This window comes from Coenobita brevimanus, chromosome 51 (genome assembly GCF_032717465.1).
Source record: "Coenobita brevimanus isolate Jiangsu-jjx chromosome 51, ASM3271746v2, whole genome shotgun sequence".
Classification (NCBI taxonomy): Eukaryota; Metazoa; Arthropoda; class Malacostraca; order Decapoda; family Coenobitidae; genus Coenobita; species Coenobita brevimanus.
In genome coordinates this window covers 2,850,785-2,869,272 of record NC_137004.1, presented here as the reverse complement: position 1 = coordinate 2,869,272, position 18,488 = coordinate 2,850,785, and the positions used below count along the sequence as shown (strand labels likewise).

The window sequence follows — 18,488 nt, the reverse complement described above, 5'->3', positions numbered from 1 at the left end:
TCTGAGCTATGATTGCTAAAAAGCAGCAACATCCATAGCTATTCAGGAAATAATGAATGAAACGTTGCACGAAAGCGTTTCAAAGATTAGATGTCAAAGTGTGACAGAGATGGTGTCAGGAATATGAGGATGTGACAAAGAAGGTGTCAGGGGTGTGAGGGTGACAAAGGTGCTGGGTATATGAGGGTGTGACAAAGAGGGTGTAGGGCGTGTGAGGGTGTGACAGAGAAGGTGTCGGGTGTATGAGAGTGTGGCTGAGAAGATGTCGAGTGTGACAGAGATGCAGGTACTGGTTTGCGAGGTTGTGGCAAAGACGGTTATCATATGTGTGAGGATGTGTAAGAGAAAGTGCCGAGTGTGTAAGGATGTGGCTGAGATGTCGGGTGCAGGGCACAGCGGAGTGGTTTGTGAGGTTGTGGCAAAGATGGTGAGGTGCTGATTGTATTGCAGATTGACGGAGAAGGCTGTGCCAGGTATGTAGTGTGTCAGAGAGTGGTAGAGTGAAGGTGTCAGTTATGTAGTATGTCAGAGTGTGGTAGAGTGAAGGTGTCAGTTATGTAGTGTGTCAGAGAGTGGTAGAGTGAAGGTGTCAGTTATGTTGTGTGTCAGAGAGTGGTAGAGTGAAGGTGTCAGTTATGTAGTGTGTCAGAGTGTGGTAGAGTGAAGGAATTGATAATGTAGTTCGTTTGAGTGAGGCAGAGTGAAAATATACTGCACTTATTACTACTACTGCTACTACTACCATCACTGCTACTGCTGCTTCTGCTGCTACTACTACTACTACTACTACTACTACTGCTAGTGGTAGTAGTACAGCAACAGCAACAACAACAACAACAACAACTACTACTACTACTACTACTTTTGTTACTACTACTACTACTACCACCACGAAATAATAATAATAATAATAATAATAATAATCTTTTTTATTTCTCGGATGCTGTAGTGCAGGTGTTATTAAAGTACTGCCTTGATACCCCCAGGAGATATCGAAATGGGGTCTTGGGGGTATCTAGAAATGCATCCTGAAAATTCTGAACAATTATGTGTATGGTAATATATTCCTAGACAATTATTAACTTGTGCATAATTATTACTTTGCTGGAAATTAATAAAAGAATCATAGAAATAAGCCGTTTGTTCAGAGCCACTCTCTTTTCTTTTTACTTACAGGAAACTGAAAGTGACAGGAATGATAATATTTGAAAGGGAGTATCTGGGCTGAAAAAGTTTAATAAATGCTGCACTAGTGCTTCCAAAGCAGTTAACTAGCTCTTGAAACACATTTGCACCTTTCCTGTAAAAAGGACTTTGGCATTATACAACACAAGCTTTATTCCTTAGTGTGCCAGAGTGCGGGATTGGCCAAAGAATCAAGTGTATTGTGGCAGAGTGAAAATATCGATTGTGTAGTGAGGCATGTGTGGCAAAGTGAATGTATCTGGTGCATGTGAGGGTGTGGCAGTGGATGTTAGGCGTGAGTGTATAAATGTATGAAAAGTATTGACACATGCTAATACACTTGCTATGGATTAAGAGGCACTGTTTAATATTCATTGCAATTCATTCTCTCACGAAAACAAGTAATGACTGTTAAGAAAAGTGATCGAAGCCACTCGGGTGGTATGTTGACGAGCAAACAAACTGGTGATGAGTGTGTACGTTCGTGGTCAATACTAATTATCCATCATCCTCTTCTTCCTGAGTCCAGACTGAATGGGAAATGACAGGTCTATAACTGATGATCACGTAGTAAAGAAAGAAGTCAGTGATAAAATATAGCTGACTGACCTCTTTAATGTTAACATAGCAAAGCATAGATTTCAGCCACTGATAAACGGAAATAACACATCAAGAAATTTTATATGCTCTGAACAGCTAAATGAACTGAGAAACAGCGACGTTTAGTACTGCCTCAGAGCTCCAAGACTGACAACAATGTGCTTCACTCATCCTCTTCAGACTTTGTCGTCGTGTTTTTTGCACATACTAGTTGTTTTTACCCCCACTAACGATGATGCCAGGATGATCCCAACCGTTATTCCGTACATTACGACAATATTTAAACAATCCGTTGGCAGCTAGGATGGAAGGTGGAGTAGATTACAATGGAACTTCTGATATTATTTCATGTACCATTACAGTCCAAAATAGTATCGAATTCTACACCCAGAGCCTTTTACTCCTTCATTTCGTTAATAACCATCAGACCTCGAGAGAGTTTTGGTAATGAGTGAAATAGTTTGGCGTTAGGCAGAGTAATGTAGATTAGTTGCCCCTTGCACTTAAATGGTTAAATTATTCTACTGACACTCGACTGGGCAGTTCATCTGCTAAATGAACTTAAGACCATGGTCTACTTATTTATTTATTTTTTTTAACAGAAGATGAACGGAGGAAGGAAAAACAAATTAAATTTTAAAAAAACTAATACATCAAGATTGCAGGTGCCCTCCATTCACAAAAAAACATCAGTAACAGTTGGACTTGAACCGCTGTCGCTTGAAGTTTGAAGGGAAACTAATCTGGGGAAGCGAGTTCCAAAGAGAAGCACTTCGGAGAATAAAAGAATTCTGACAGGCAGAGGTTCTGCAACATGGCAGTGGGACCCTAATGTCATGAGCGCTACCTTATGACCGTGTAGACGGGCGAAGGTGTGGAGAGGTGGCACAATGGATGCAACTTCGTCTGAGCATTTGCCATAAAAGTATCTGTAAAGTAATGCAAGGGAGGCAACATTCCGCCTCACTTGTATAATAGGCTACGTGCTTTTTTTTTTTTAATTAATAACAATCTGCTCATCAGCTGTTGTTAATTTGCCTGTCTATCACATTCGTTTATTATTCTGATTTCTCTTTCACTTCAATAATTCACATCCCCGAGATTACTTTCATATTAATTTTATACGATCACATCAATACTGACTCTCTCTATCCTTTACTTTTTATCAGGTAAAACTAAATTCAACTTCCAGTGGCACTTAAAGGGACGAGACTGATGGATAGCAGTAGGGGAAGGGATACAGAGGAAAGGGAGGGGGGAAGGAGACGAAAGGTAAAAAAGTCCCATATCCTTGTCTTTCTACACCCCTTCATTTCACCTCCCAACCTGCATCATTCCCCATCCCTCCCTCTCTCTCTGACACACACACACACACACACACACACACACACACACACACACACACACACACACACACACACACACACACACACACAAAATCACTGACACCCCACTACTAAAAGAATTATAACCAAATAACTATGCTGTATGAGTATTATTACATAAGATCTTTACTCCTTCCAGTTTCAGTACAAACCACACATCACTGAAACGTGTAGTTTTAAATGTCAAATTGTCAGCGTAAGAGGCCACTCCGCATTATCAACCTTACCTAAAATCTGGATGTCATACCACATGAATACAAGATCTACTGAGACATGAGCAGTCATATTGAGATATATTTCCCTCTTGTCTTGAGTAAAAATAGGTCGACATATTCTCATGATTTCCAGTTAAAATCGCACCCTCCTCCCCTCCGTGATGCTCCCTACTCTCCCCACCACCACCACTCCTTCCTTTAGTTTTTACTGCTTCCTCCCACCCCACCGTAACTTGTTGGCAGAAGGGGGCGGTCCATAGGTCAGACCAAGACCAAACAATAGCTCTACCAACAAGGTGAACCCATCTCTGGCTACACCCCCCGTAGAGTATGCCTCCCAAGCCATCTGTTTCCCCCAGTGGACCTGTTCTCAGATGGACCAATATTCTTCCATGGACTTATTTTCCCCATGAACCTATATTCTCAAATAGACCCATTTCCTCATGAACCCATATTTCTCTAGTTTTTTCCTTATATACCTATTTTCCCATGGACCTGTTTCCATCGTGGACCAGTTTTCCCACATGAGAATATTTTACCCATGTAAGCGTTCTCCCCACAAACCTACTTTCCTCACAGAACTATTATAATCTAGTGGGAAAACATTTATTGCCAACAAGAATATATTTTCTATCATGGACTTTCGTTCACCATATACGTACTTTTACTAACTGGATCTATACACTCCTTTGGTTCATTTTTTTCTCAAGGACCTGTTCCCATGGACATACTTTCCCACATGATCCTATTCCTATGATGGGTCTGTTTTCCTAATGGATCTACAGTATTCCCCAATGAACCTCTTGTTTCTTCCTCCACCCACCCATCCATCCAGTGTAAGAGAGCAGCAGCGGGATGACTCAGCAAGTTCCCCCACCTCCCCCTCCGAAAAAACAAAGAGGGACAACTGTAACTATTGTAAAAACTTTGTGCTATATATTTTTGAGAAGTTAAGATGACTTTGTTGTACGCACGGCAAACTATTTCATTCACCTCTACAAGATAATAAAGAAATAAGTCATTTTTACTTTTTTGTGGGGGGGGGGAGATGATTGTGTAGCTAAAAGTACTGACGCAGGAATTCTTTCAAGAATTATTATGAAAAGGGCATTAAACTATAACAAAATGCATAAATAAAAAAGTAAGTAAATGTCAATGATAAACGAGACTTGGTAGGGTTCCATTTAACGAATTTTACGATTTATTTCTGTTTCGCCTTTCCAGGAGCGCCAAGATGAAGAGAGTGGCGAGATGCGTCTTGTGGCGACTTCTGCTTGGTTAGTACTCCATGATTATGTCTATTTTAACGCCTTCAGCTCGGTAATATATATATTTGATTACTGCTACGCCCACACGATTTTATTAGTGTTGGGGAAGATTTTTCGAACTGGATGGGTCAGATATAGGCCCGTATACTTGTTGCTTAAAATCTCCATGGCGCCTCTTCCTTAACGATTTATTTTCGAATAATGCCGGTTAATATAATTTTGTACGCTATTTTTGAAGAATATGGTGGTATTAGAATTATTTAAACAACAGAGAAGAGGCTAGCAAGTTGCAATATGCCAAATACATCGGTTAGGAGGTAGTGTTAGGGAGCTTCCTTGGCCGACGAGAATCGGCCCATATCTTCACTGACCTTACAAGTCATTAATGGAACTGGAGGGATTAGATTTAACCTCTAACAATCCCTTCACTACTTGGTGTTCTCCTAAGCTGACTAAAATGGTTTGGACGTAACAAGAATAAAGTAAATATGAAATCCTCTGACTGACGTGGTTAACCTTCATTTAGGTCTTACGTAAGTTGATTAAGCCTTTCAGTTCGATGACGTATTTCATATTTCATTCACGCTGCCACCAGACGATTTCCTTCAGCATTCAAAAGACGACTGGTAGTGAAGAGACTGAAAACGAACTCCAGTAACCCACACTGTAACAGGAAGTCTCAAATGAACTAAAAATCATCTCCAGGCAACAAGAATAAAATGAAAATCACGTCATCGGAGTAAGAAATAGTTTGGAGACATCAAAACGTAAATTAAGATTAGATGTCATGGCACTGGAAGGGTTAAGATAGACTGTTTCTTTTTCACTAAGATAGATCTTCCCTAAATTGATTAAACTGTATGGGTGTAACATCAGTAAACTATAAACAAGACTTTATTTTACTAAAAGATATAAAAGAGATTGTTTCTAATCCCATAAGGACCAGACGCATTTACTCTGTTGAATCTAACTCCCCCGCCTCTCTCTCTCTCTCTCTCTCTCTCTCTCTCTCTCTCTCTCACACACACACACACACACACACACACACTCACAGATGTGGTGAATTCCCCCCCCCCCCAAGAACAACGAAAAAAGTAATGCCATCTTCTTCAGCTGTGTGGGTCGAGGCGATGAGCGAGGCAACAGCGAACACAATTCCACAGTCAAGCATCGTCACCTCTCCTTCCTCGCCTCTTCCTCCCACCCCAGCCTCAGTCTTCACCACTGCTAACACCACCCTCTTCACCCTGACTCGGGAGGTCCACCAGTACGTTCAGAGCGACTTCACGTACTGGAAATAATTATAAGTTTTATTATACGCTTTCCACCTTAGCTTCGCCCTAATTTTCGTTCTCTTGCATTTTACTTCACGCAGTTCATTGCCAGAAAAAGACAATGGTATGGTTATGTGTCCTTTCCATAGCACTTCTTTGTTACTAGTATCACATTTTACAGTTAATCTTTTGTTGCAATTCAGCATTGAAGGTGAAAAGATAGTAATCTGAGGCGAAGTTCGAGTGGAATGAGCGTAGCAGGCTGAGATCTTCATTGTTTATTTACTGCCTTATTTACGCCGACTCGGAATGACTACCTGTACGTTAAGACCAACATTATTTATGTTCCGTTTATAATTCTAAGTTTGTACCGGTAGGCTAACACCCTCCATAATTATCTTATATCTATACACAAATCTTCCTTTCATGAGGTGAAAGGCTTCTTTATGTTATTATATTCTGTTTCCACCAGTAAGCTTATACGTTCATCTTATGTATAGTAGGTCTGTACAGGTATTTAAGTTTTTAAGGATATTTCCAGACGTACCTAATCTTTACTGTGTTTATAGTTACCGAATTTTCCCTTTCGTTCAGATCTTCCTTTCTTCTAATCCCTTCACCGCCATGACACTTTTTATATGTTGTTTTTGCTGCTCCCAGACAATGACTCGGTTTAGAAAAGACTTGGAACTGATGAGGCTTTCATCACCTGTATTACATCGCTTTAAGAACGCAATACTAAACTAAGAACAGACTTCGCAGTTATGCGGCTGAATTTCCATAAATAAAATCAAGAACTCCCATTTTATGCTGTTTACATTCTAAATTTAATGGCCGTATTATTTTAATCTATATTTCAGAATTCTGTTCATCTTCATTCATTATGCTTATAGTCCTATTTTCATGTATATTCTTAGCTTAGTTCATTCTAATAATGTCTGCTCAATGTATGTACTTAGTTCTCTTTGTTCCGGTATTTCTATTCATCTTCGTAAATCCTGGTTATACTGTCTCTATAATAAACGCCCGAGATTTCTAGAAAAGCATGCATCCATAGCTTCTCTTTACTATGTCTTCCTTTTTTCTCTTGCCCCACATATCAGTTTTGGCGGGACCTCATCTTTGGCTGCACTGACCTCCTTCCTTGTGCATTCTACTTCAAGTCGCCAGGTGGTGCTGCTTTTCGACCAATCCATTACAGGTAATTACTCGGGGTCACAGACAAGCTTAATATCGATTCCTTTTCGTAATTCAGTTATTGATTTACAGGAAAAAAGTGACATGAGAAGTTTCTGCACTTTACTTTCCTTGTCTTTCCTGCAAAACGTATGTAACTTACGATATCCTTTTGTAACCAAGATTTGTTTTTGTAGGAGAAAGACAGACATGGAAAGACTGCACTCTTCTCTCCTTTTCGTTACTGTAAAAATAAATAAAATAAATAATAAAGCCAGTTGCGCTGCCTTTTCACCACTCTGTTGCAGGTAAGTGCTGGTTAAGGATGATGGAGCAAGAGGCTGCACAACCACATAACGATAATGTGAGATCGCGTATAGAGTTGTGGCTGGTGGAAAGTGGCAGTGCTGTTGGTAAAGCTTCGTCAGCATGTTTACTTATTAAATGTTGAACTCGAAGGAGGAGGAGGAGGAGGAGGAGGAGGAGGAGGATTAGTGTCTCCTTCCATATGTCACATCACCATGGCATCGATACGCGGAGGACGTAGTTGTCGAGAATGCAGAAAACACTAGATGACACACCAACAACTTAAATCTTATGGGTGTTCCAAAAGATTACACTGTTAAATACACTTATAAGTCAAATGCATAATTGTATAAGTAACAAATTAGCTTGAAAGTAAGAATATGTAAAACCATGTCTTATCCTCCACGTAGTCGTTGCATACACCTAAGCAATTTGATACTGTAAGCAATGTAAGAGTAGCTAAGACGGCATTTGGTCTGCAATAGCCCTTTGATGGTATATTGTACCACTGAAGGAATGTTCACTTTGCTCCACTGTTATTCCCACATTCTTTGGTTCAGGTTATACTCGTATTAATAGTTTAAATTATGAAAAAATAAAAATGTGAAACTACTGGCTGGCAATACTTGAAAACTTTCAAGTCCAAAATAATTCATAATAATAGCTGATGTAACCTGCAGTTGTAGTTTTCAATATCTGTTTTTGTCGCATATTTGGTTGTCAAAGATCATGCCAATACAACAACTACTTCTACTGGTGTATCTATTGTATTTCTGTAACTGCTACTATCAAACCTTTGTGCTACTACTACTACTATTACTACTACTCTGTTTCTGTATATCCGTGAGTCCATATAAATCCACTCTAGGCAATCTGTTTCTCACTGCCATAAATAATGTATCGTTGGCGACAGTGATGAAGGAAATGATGATAATGCAAGCCAACTATACTGTATATTCTTTGGTCTAATTGGCATTCTGACCAAGACGATCAAACAATACGCATTTGAGTGTGAATCCTTTGCTAAGTGGTTTTGGAGATTTCGTAACGCTTCTTTTTTACTCATCTGTCCTGCATCTTACATATCACTATCCACTTGTATGTTATCTCAAGCGAAATAAAAGGCATACACAAGAATGTTAAAGTATAAATATGCAAAATAGGCAGCTATGGAAGGGGTGCAACGAAACTTCTTATGCCGCCATGTATACATTCTAATCTAGTTTCATTGTGAACACGCCATTAAACTCCACAGGTGATGGTATGAACGTGGTAGCAAGGGCGTGTTTCGAGGCCAGTGCGTCCACAACCGTCTTGAGTTACCAGCCTAACTTGGTACAGGTGGAGTCCGTGTTGAAGGACCCACGCCGACCCTTCCACCAGCTGGCAGTACTCCTGTTCTGCTCTCTCACCCACACAATCCACGTCTTCCAGCAGGCGAGCATTGGCTTCACTACTGTCGATTTTTTTTTCTTACGTAGGCTAAATGGGACACACGCAGAGCTCAAATGCTAACTCGTCTTTATATGAAACTGAATGAGCTTTAGAACAGAGGTAGGATTGAGTCTCCTTGGTTACTACAATTGGTTTGTTTTTCCTGACGTAGGCTAGCTGTCACTTCCACAACTAGATTACCAAGTCGCGATAGTATGAAATTCGATGAGCCTAGCACTGCGTCATCAAGAAACAAATAATTTCTGATAACAGTAAACTGCCATGGAGACTTACCAGTTATGATCCCTGATAAATATGGTCCGTAGGTCCGGGAGAGAGCGCTGGAGTCGACGAGCATCCAGTGGTTTGTGGTGGCAGCAGACGACATCACAGCCACATTACAGGACCAGCTGAGGGAGGGAGCACAGGTGAGAGGATGCGGGAGGGAGGGAGGGATAGACGGAAAGGAATAGGACGTGGTGAGGGGAATAAGGGAGTGACAGGAAGAGAAAGTAAAAGAATAAGGGGAAGGAAAAGGCAGAAGTGAAGAAGGACAAAGGGAGAGGAGAAAGAGGAAGTGGAGAGAGGGAAGCCGTGGAAGGAGCTGAAGAGATGGAGTAGCAGTGGATTTTGAAAAGGGAAGAGAGTGGAGTGAAGGCACTGAGGAGGAGAGGACTAGAAGTGGGGATAAGTGAAGAAAGGGAAGAATAGGAGAAAGAGAGCGAGGGAGGGAGGAACAGGAGAAAGAGGAGAAACAGCAACAGAGGAAAGTGAAATAAAACAGTTCAGCCATGGGTCGTCATTCTCGTGGGCCTAGAAAGCTTCCAAGCACCTCTTTCGTGTTTTACTTTACACATTACATCTAAATGCACCCCTGTTTATTATCAACAGTATATCTTTTTAACATCGACGTCTGTTTATGTTATATATATATATATATATATATATATATATATATATATATATATATATATATATATATATATATATATATATATATATGTATATTTTTCAAGTTAACTCCCTGAACCCAGATGTCATTTTCATATATTCTTGCTGCTACCAGACGATTTCACTCAAAGTAAGGAAAGCTCTCTCACAGCGAAGGTGTTTATTAATGCTATATCTAATCCCCTCAGTTCAAAAAGTATATCCTAAACTGAAAAAATAGAAGATGCAGTAATACGTAAAAAATGTCCCCGGCTTGACTGTGGCGCCGATTATAGTTTTTAGTCTAATTTCCTGTGGCGCCAATTTTAGTTTTTAGTCCAACCTCCCCTCCCCTTACTCGTACAGGTAACTCTCCTGACTCACACCACCGAGGGGGCGTACAAGATGGCCTCCTCCAGGGTCAACGCTGAAGGTAGAGTCAGGTGCGTGGCTGGTGGATGTGGAAGGGACGTTTAAAATACGGGCTTTTTTTTTTTTTTTTTCTTTTTTTTTTTGATAGAGCTACTTGAGTATTTGGTCTCCTCCTCCTCCTCCTCCTCCTATTGTTGATTATATTTTTTTCTTCCTTTCTTTTCTTATCATCATCATCATCATCGTTGTCGTCGTCGTCATCATCATCACCATCGTCATCACCATCATAATCATCGTCGTCATCATCATCGTCATCACCATCATGAAATAACGGCAGCTGCCAGTCCTATACCGTCTCCTTTGGAACACACAGTCCCGAGAGTAGGCTTGCTTAGTTAAAAAATTATGAGGTGGAGACAGACTACATCTCATCTGGGAGTTACATCATTATAAAAATAAATAAATAAAAATCTAGTACGCTCTGGGAGAATCAGACCGTCACAAGTAGGGAAACTGTCACTCCAGGTGGTGTATGCTACCCCTAAACCAAATGGTATTCTTTCCCTATTTTCTGATAAACAAGGTAGGCGCGACCCAAAATCAAAGGTAAAGATTAAGCTGAGATCTTTTAGCTAACTGCCTGGTGGAGTGGACAACACACTCATTACGTTATCATTAAGCCTTGTAAATTATCGACTTCAAAGAAAAATATCTCAAGGTATCATCTTGGAACTGAACCCGGTTGCACTATGTAACAAACTTAGTATTTCTCATCAAATCACAGTGTTCTTTTTTACTTGCGAATAAGGTTAACTCGCCGCCACCCAAGGCTGCTGTGTGAAGGGTGCTGCTGCGTCTACCGGCTGATAGTCACGATGCACCTTAGGGTTCTTCCCTTAATTAGGTTTCCGTAATACCCAACACCGTCATTCATACAGGACTCTAGAGATAAAAAAGGTTACAGAAATTGACGGGGTCGTTTGTGTTTAATGCAGAAATCTTACTTTATGTTATCTTAAAAATGACTGATGGACACCCATGCTAACAGGGTGGGAACCCGAAAAGGAAATGAGGGTAAGAGATAGGAAGAAAATTAGACGTTAGGATAAAATAGTTAAATATACCGAACCGATATGAAAGAAGCTAACACCCCATTGGCCAAAACGAAGAATACTGAGATGTATTTGTTTTACACTAGGCTGAAACACGCTGCTGCTGTTACTGTTGATGATGATGATGAGAACGTAAGAAAAATACAGAATGAGGATAATTTCCGGAAGTCAATTGGTCTAAATCAGGCACCTACCGCCTAAGGGTAAAAGGGGATGACCACACAATGGTCATGATTACACTAAGAGGTAATATTGCCTCATTTGAAATAGATCTCTTACTTGCCTGAAGATTTTGGATTTGAACACATATTACTCTCTGGTGTCAGTAGAAGTGGAAAGCAGTAATGCTGTCATCAAGAGTACTACTGATATACTCTTACAAACCGGAGAAAAGTGGGTAGTGGTGGGTGTGTGGTGATGCGTCCATAAACACTGTGATTTCTGGTCATAGTTTCCTGCTATGTAGACTTGCTTAACGTAAAAATTAGTTAGAATCTTTTCATAAATACGTCCCCGGGAGTACTGAAGACATCCCCTCCCCCCGACGGGCTGAAGACAGGCGTGTGGTGGCGGGATGGTGGTGGTGATATCTCTTTCATACTAGTACCGGACCTGTTAATTTCCTGCTATGGAACTTTGTTTATCGGAAAAAAAAAAATAACTCGGCCCTTTCATAGATACAGCCCCAGATTTTGGTACAAACACACTCCCACAGACTGGAGGCGAGCGGATGGTGTTGGGTGGTTGAAAGTGGGTAGTGATGTCGCCCCTTCCTCAGTAGTACCGGGCATGCTGTCACTATGCTCTGACCTCATAGGGCGGCGTCTGTAGATATGTCCTGCTATGGAGTGGATCATCATTTATGTCTGTAACACTATAATACCACAGACTAGAGATGGATGGATGGTGGCGGGTGGGGAGTGATGTCACCCCTTCCACAGTGGTGCCGGATCTGCTGTCACTGTACTCTGACTTCAAGGGGCGACGTCTAGTGGTGGCTGCTAACGACAACTGGCCCTTCCTGGGACTGACTATCCTCGAGGGTGGCTTCGCTGCTCCTCGCTCAGGCATCGACATAAACATCCTCGAAGCCCTCTCCTCGCCCCTCAATTTCTCGTGAGTCAAATGCCGTATTCCCGTAGGCTAAGGAGGCTCCCTAGCATTTCTTCTCTACCTGTTTGTTTCAGCATCTAGTGTTACCACATACTATTTTAAGCTCTCTTTGCATTCTGTGTGTGTGTGTGTGTGTGTGTGTAATTCACCGCGTCGATCAGGATCACCTGATGGTCGTGATCGTCAGCTTTTACCCTCCCGGAAGGGAGCTGAGAGCTCATATAGTCCGATCTAAGGGCGAGGCTGTGACCTTCACACACGCACACACCCGTCCCCTTGCTCAAGGGGAACAGTAACCACCCACTTCGTCAGTGAAACTTTTCGCAACCTGAGCGAGGCGCGAACTCCCGTCTACCAGATGGCAAGCGAGAACGTTACCACTGCACCAGCGAGTGGTGTGTGTGTGTGTGTGTGTGTGTGTGTGTGTGTGTGTGTGTGTGTGTGTGTGTGTGTGTAAGCGCGAGAGTACGTTTCTGCCTATCTGGCTTTTTTCTGTCTGTCTATCTGTCAGTCCGCCTGTCTTTCTGTACCTCTGTTGTCTGCTCGTCTGTCTGCCTCTTTTCCTCTCTGTATGTTTGTCTCTCTGTCTTTCTGCCTGTCTGTCTACAGGTACCAGCTGGTGGTGCCGGCAGACCGTGCGTGGGGCGGTCCTCAACCCGACGGCAGAGTGACCGGTCTGATCGGTCTGGTGGCGCGGCACGAGGCTCACATAGCCATCTGCGAAATCACCATCACAGGTACCACATTCAAGCACCTTTTCATTACCGATTTATTTCCTGTATATGGCGCGTTAACATTCATGCATGGTATTTATAGGGTTTTACTGTCGACATAACTTGCATCAAAAACATACAAGAAAATAATGAAGTGTGATATGAAGAATAAACAGAAAGGAGTGAGATGTTACGAAATCTACATATTAATTTGAAATACGAGTACTACACTATGGCCCATATTCTCGTCAGTTCATGGAGTTTTCTAGCACGTCTTCCATACCAGTTTACTTCTACATATGCTTACGCTTATATTCTTGTCTGTGATATCTGTACAAGCTATGTCAGTGTTAAAAATATACGGTACAAAAGACATACAAGAGAACAGCACAGTCGAGCAGGCTTGCTAAATCGCTAAGGAAGAAGTACAAGAGAGCCTCCTCAGATGACGAAAATACGACCGTCTAACCACCAGACACAGATGTTCATAACAGTTCTGGACTGAGGTTCACAAACAAACCAACACCCAGCTCTGTTGTAAGTTTGATTTATTTTTGCAGGAACAGCAACAGACATAGGATGTCTTTGCACTCTAGTCTCCTTGTTCATGTAAAAGGAAATATAACCCAAGATAATTTTTCTTTCAATTGACATTTTCTCCCTCTCTGCTTAAGTGCACAAGAAGAAAAGATAATATTTCTCTTTAACCAGCTAATATTTAATAGGCACACATGTTCATTTTTACGCCAATAACCTAGTGCGAATGAGGACGTAGATACCAGTCATAACTTATTATATTTACTTAATGTGTAGCCACAATAAGGAATTTATGGCATATAAGGTATGAAATTTGGCATCGTAACAAAGTCTGTGACCTTTAAAAGTAGTTCAAGGTCATTCATATTTGGAACACGTACTTAGTATAACTTAAGGTAGCTTCTTGTGTAATATCAACAAGATCTGAAGACAAAGGTGTCGATGAACGCATGGGTACATTTCACATTTGTTTCAATAACTGGCTAACTGTATGTTTAACTGGAACCATATTCCTTTCAGATAATAAGAGGGACCACAGTTATATTTCTGCAAAGTTACAGCTTTACAGCCTTTGTGGTTTTCTCTAAAACACGCCGCAAAGAAAACACTAAGCAGATTTGAATTAGGTACTTTCCACTAGGCTAAATGGCAAAATATCCAGCAAAAATTCTCAGCAAACTTCTTTTATCATTGGATTTTTAACCAAATGACTGTATCTCAATTAGATTCTGACATATTTCAAATGCAGATAAGCAAATTTTGTATCAAAAATGAGTGTATGACCTTCAAAAATAGGCCAAAATCATTTATATTTGGCATAAGTACATGGGTTACCCTAAGGTGCCATCCCTTATTATCATCAAGATCTATGAGAAAAATGCAAAGAAAATAATAATAATACTGACGAAAACAATAAGCTACGGCATTTATATGGCGAAACTTCATAACAGCATCTGGGTACCTAGAAAAATACTGTATCACAAACCACAGATGCATAAAATTGCGTCTTTTCAGTTGGAAATCATTAATGTGACACTCGGGTAGAAACACGACAAAACTGTGCATCCCCACTTCACAGCAGGAGAATCGGCTGAGTGGGAAAAACTGACAACAGCGTAGTCAGATTAAAGAATCATCTGTAACACTCCCGGTTGCTGTGGTTACATTTGATATAAGAAACCGCTCCTCTTCCTGCACATGGAGAAATGGTTTGCCTTACTCATTCCTCGCACAAGCTGAGTGTGGAATAAAAATGCTATCCAAGTCTCTCTCTCTCTCTCTCTCTCTCTCCAGACCAACGTGAGAGCGTGGTAGACTTTACTGCCCCGTACTGGCTGGAGTCTCTTACCCTTGTGTCCCGCGCACCTAAGGAGAGGGACCGATCCATGGCTGTCTTCTGGCCCTTCACTACCATGGTGAGTGCCCACCATGGCTGTCTTCTGGCCCTTTACTACCACTGTATGTCGCCTCCCCCCATGACTGTCTTTTGACCCTTCACTGCCATTGCTGTCTTCTGGTCCTTCACTATCATGAACTCTCTCCTGGTTAGGATAACTCTAGTATTTTGTTCAAGCTAACGCCTTTGATTGTATGCATTATAAAGAGTCATACGAGCCTGTGTAATACTAATACTAAAGCTATTATTATTATTATTATTATTATTGTTAGTAGTAGTAGTAGTAGTAATAGTAGTAGTAGTAGTAGTAGTACTCGTAGTAGTATAAGATGATTTAATAATAATAATAATAACCTATCTATCTATCTATCTATCTATATCTATCTATCTATCTATCTATCTATCTATCTATCTATATATATATATATATATATATATATATATGCCTTTTATCGTGAATCCTTCCATAAACTCTATCCCAAACTTCATTAAAACAACTTAAGTTGACCTTGCCGTATGACCTTGACCTTTGATTTACTCATCTGAAAGCAATGGGTCAACCCTGTGGGTGATCCTCAATCAATTAACCAAGTTTGATCAAAATAAGATAAAAACTTATAGTTTGTTCACAGAAAGACACATGGGTCGAATTTTGGCCTTGCCCTGTGACGTCGAATTACGACTGACAGCTCTTAAAATTTTCTTCGTCCTTGCTTGACCATTAGCCCTTCCACCTGGTCTGGCCCCAGTTAGATTAAAACTGTCTAAGATGACCTTGGCCTGTGACCACGGCATTTGAGTATGCTTTCCCTATTACCTTCACCTTGGCTGGGTGTTCTCATAAAATCAATTCTTCTTGCCTTATCCTTAACACTACCACAAAGTTTTATCTATATCGATTAAAAAGCCATTATGCTGACCTAGACATCTGACTTTGACCTATGGGTCAACTCCTGGCCGACCTCCAGTCCTTCCACTGAGTTTGGTCTGAATCCGATCATAACTGTCTGAGTAATTGTTTCCCCACAATGTTACACGGGTCGAAATCTGACCTTGCCCAGTGACCTTGAACTGGGAGTGGCTGTTCTCAATATTGAATCACTTCATTCTTGCCTTACCCTCAACCCTTCCTCCAAGTTTGATATAAATTAGATAAAAGCTGTTTAAGCTAATTTTCCTACTGTGTAACCTTGATCTCTGATCTACCGGTATTGTTCCAAACACACACACACACACACACACACACACACACACACACACACACACACACACACACACACACACACACACACACACACTGGTTGACCCTCAGCCTTTCCCCTAAATTTGGTTTAAATCGGATGTTGGTTGTCCGAGTTATTTTGCCCCCCCCCACACACACACACACATGCAGAGAAAGACAGACGCACACACGATGAACAAAACACAACACTCGCTCCCGCTTGGGGATTACCAGTGTACCATGAGATTAATCTGCTGCAATATGCAAAGTAAGCCGTTAAAGAAGCAGTGCCAGGGAGGCTGCTTAACCCCATAAAAATACCGACTACTGTATGCGTAGACACCTACTTAAGATAATACTAGATGATTTTATTCAACTGAGAGATATCTGAGTAATGAGAGGGTGGGATATATGTTGTAGGCGTGGTTTTACATCGCTGGGACTGTGGTAACGGATCAGCTAAGACTATGTAGAAAGATGAAGTTAGAAAATGTGTCATCAGACTGAAGGATTTAGATATGATGTGTGGTGCAGGTGTGGCTGTGCATCGCCGGGGCTGTGGTTGCTGTGGGATCCGTGGTTGGGCTGGTGATGTGGGTCTCAGTGAGGACGGGGACGCGGCCACACCTCCACAACCTCACCTTCAACGTGTTCAGGTCCAGTATGCACCAAGGATCTCACAGAGTTCGTACGATATGCAAATCTTTAAGACCGTGATAAAGTGTGAGACATCATTTCGTTTTTGCCGCACTTTTCATCTTATTTTCCATAATGTCATCGGGTTGTCTTTATCTGATGGAACTGGGCCACTCCTACAAATTCAGTAAGCCTTAACTGCAAAATGGGATTATGTCTTCTTAGTTACTAGACATATCAACTCTCCAACTTAGCTGAAAGGCGTTAAGGATCTCTGTCAGGTTGTGAAAAAAAAATGTCAAGAATGTTTAGGCATAAGGTTCCAGCTAACTTAATAGCCTATAATCAGGGCCGGATTTTGGCAAAAGCTAAAGAAGCTATAGCTTAGGGCTTCGCAGTCTGAACAGTCCTCTCAAAACCTGATTTTTAAAACTTTGTCACAGTTTCATTATCATTAGATTTAAATAAAGATTTAACCTAATTATTTCACTTTCCAGGGATCTGTTATGCATCTTGGTGGCATTCTTGTCAAGTTACACAGCCTTATTCTCTGTTAACAAATGCCAACCATGGCTTCTACAGCTTCCCATAGTTTAGGGCTTCACCGTATTTATATTCGGCCCAGAACCTAACCGAACTTAACTTGCCCTAACTTTTCCTAACCTCAGGAGTCTGGTGTTCCAAGGCAACCGACTTCCTGCTCACGTCTGGCCTCTCCGCTTCGTGTTCGGCTGCTGGTACTTGTTTTGTTACATGATATACGGTGAGGGAGGCTCTTAAAACAGATTTCGTATTGCTTCCTGTGTGTGTGTGTGTGTGTGTGTGTGTGTGTGTGTGTGTGTGTGTGTGTGTGTGTGTGTGTGTGTGTGTGTGTGTGTGTGTGTGTGTGTGTGTGTGTTTTACCCTTTGAATACTGTGACGTACAATACTTCATCACAATGTAAATCACCGTACACAGTACATCGAAGCGTGAGGGTGTGATGCACTGTTTGGTGTGCGGTGCATAATGACGTAGCGCGAGGTTGTTTTGTGTATGACTCGGTTAATTTGATTATCTGTCTATCTGTCAGTTATATTACGAAAAATTATCGGACAGAATTGCACCAACAGAGCAATAAGTTACTTAAGGTTGGGCGAAGAAGTTCAAAGGTCAAGGTTAGGGTCATGAAGAAAATTAAAACTGTTGGACAGAACTGCACCAAGTTTCAGGACAATCAGAGAGACAAATTATTAAATTTAGGCAAAAAGTCAAATATCAAGGCCACAAGGCAAGGTAAAAGGTTCCGCCTTATAATAAAAAAGGTTCTAATTCAGTGTGAAGGTTCTGACTCAATCTGAATCAGATATGATGGAAAGACTGTGGGTCAGCCAAGGATGAAGATTCGACTTCGAGAGAAATAGGACAAAGGGCAAGGTAAGAGGGAAAAGTTTGCTCAAACAGTTTTGATCCGATATGGACCATAGTTCGTTTGGCCTAAGGGACAGGCAAGGATGAGATAATCTGATTCTGAGAATAAATGGTCAAAGGTTAAGGTACCAGGCCAAGGGCAAAGGCAGGGCTCCTCAGACCGATTGTAGGTCGCGAATTTGATTGTAGGTAGTGAATATTGCACT

General features: G+C 41.2%; 1 protein-coding gene across 1 annotated transcript in view; it reads left to right on the top strand.

The window, feature by feature from the left end:
* The first annotated feature begins 334 nt into the window (after window positions 1–334).
* The window catches only part of LOC145400284 (putative glutamate receptor), a 43,370-nt gene continuing 25,216 nt past the window's right edge, over window positions 335–18,488 (top strand). Inside the window, exons 1-9 of the mRNA XM_080272843.1 lie at window positions 335–407; window positions 8,665–8,846; window positions 9,170–9,271; window positions 10,140–10,216; window positions 12,146–12,373; window positions 12,980–13,107; window positions 14,914–15,035; window positions 16,773–16,894; window positions 17,543–17,637. Of these exons, the coding sequence (XP_080128969.1) occupies window positions 335–407; window positions 8,665–8,846; window positions 9,170–9,271; window positions 10,140–10,216; window positions 12,146–12,373; window positions 12,980–13,107; window positions 14,914–15,035; window positions 16,773–16,894; window positions 17,543–17,637 (1,129 nt within the window). The remainder of the gene's footprint in view (window positions 408–8,664; window positions 8,847–9,169; window positions 9,272–10,139; window positions 10,217–12,145; window positions 12,374–12,979; window positions 13,108–14,913; window positions 15,036–16,772; window positions 16,895–17,542; window positions 17,638–18,488) is intronic.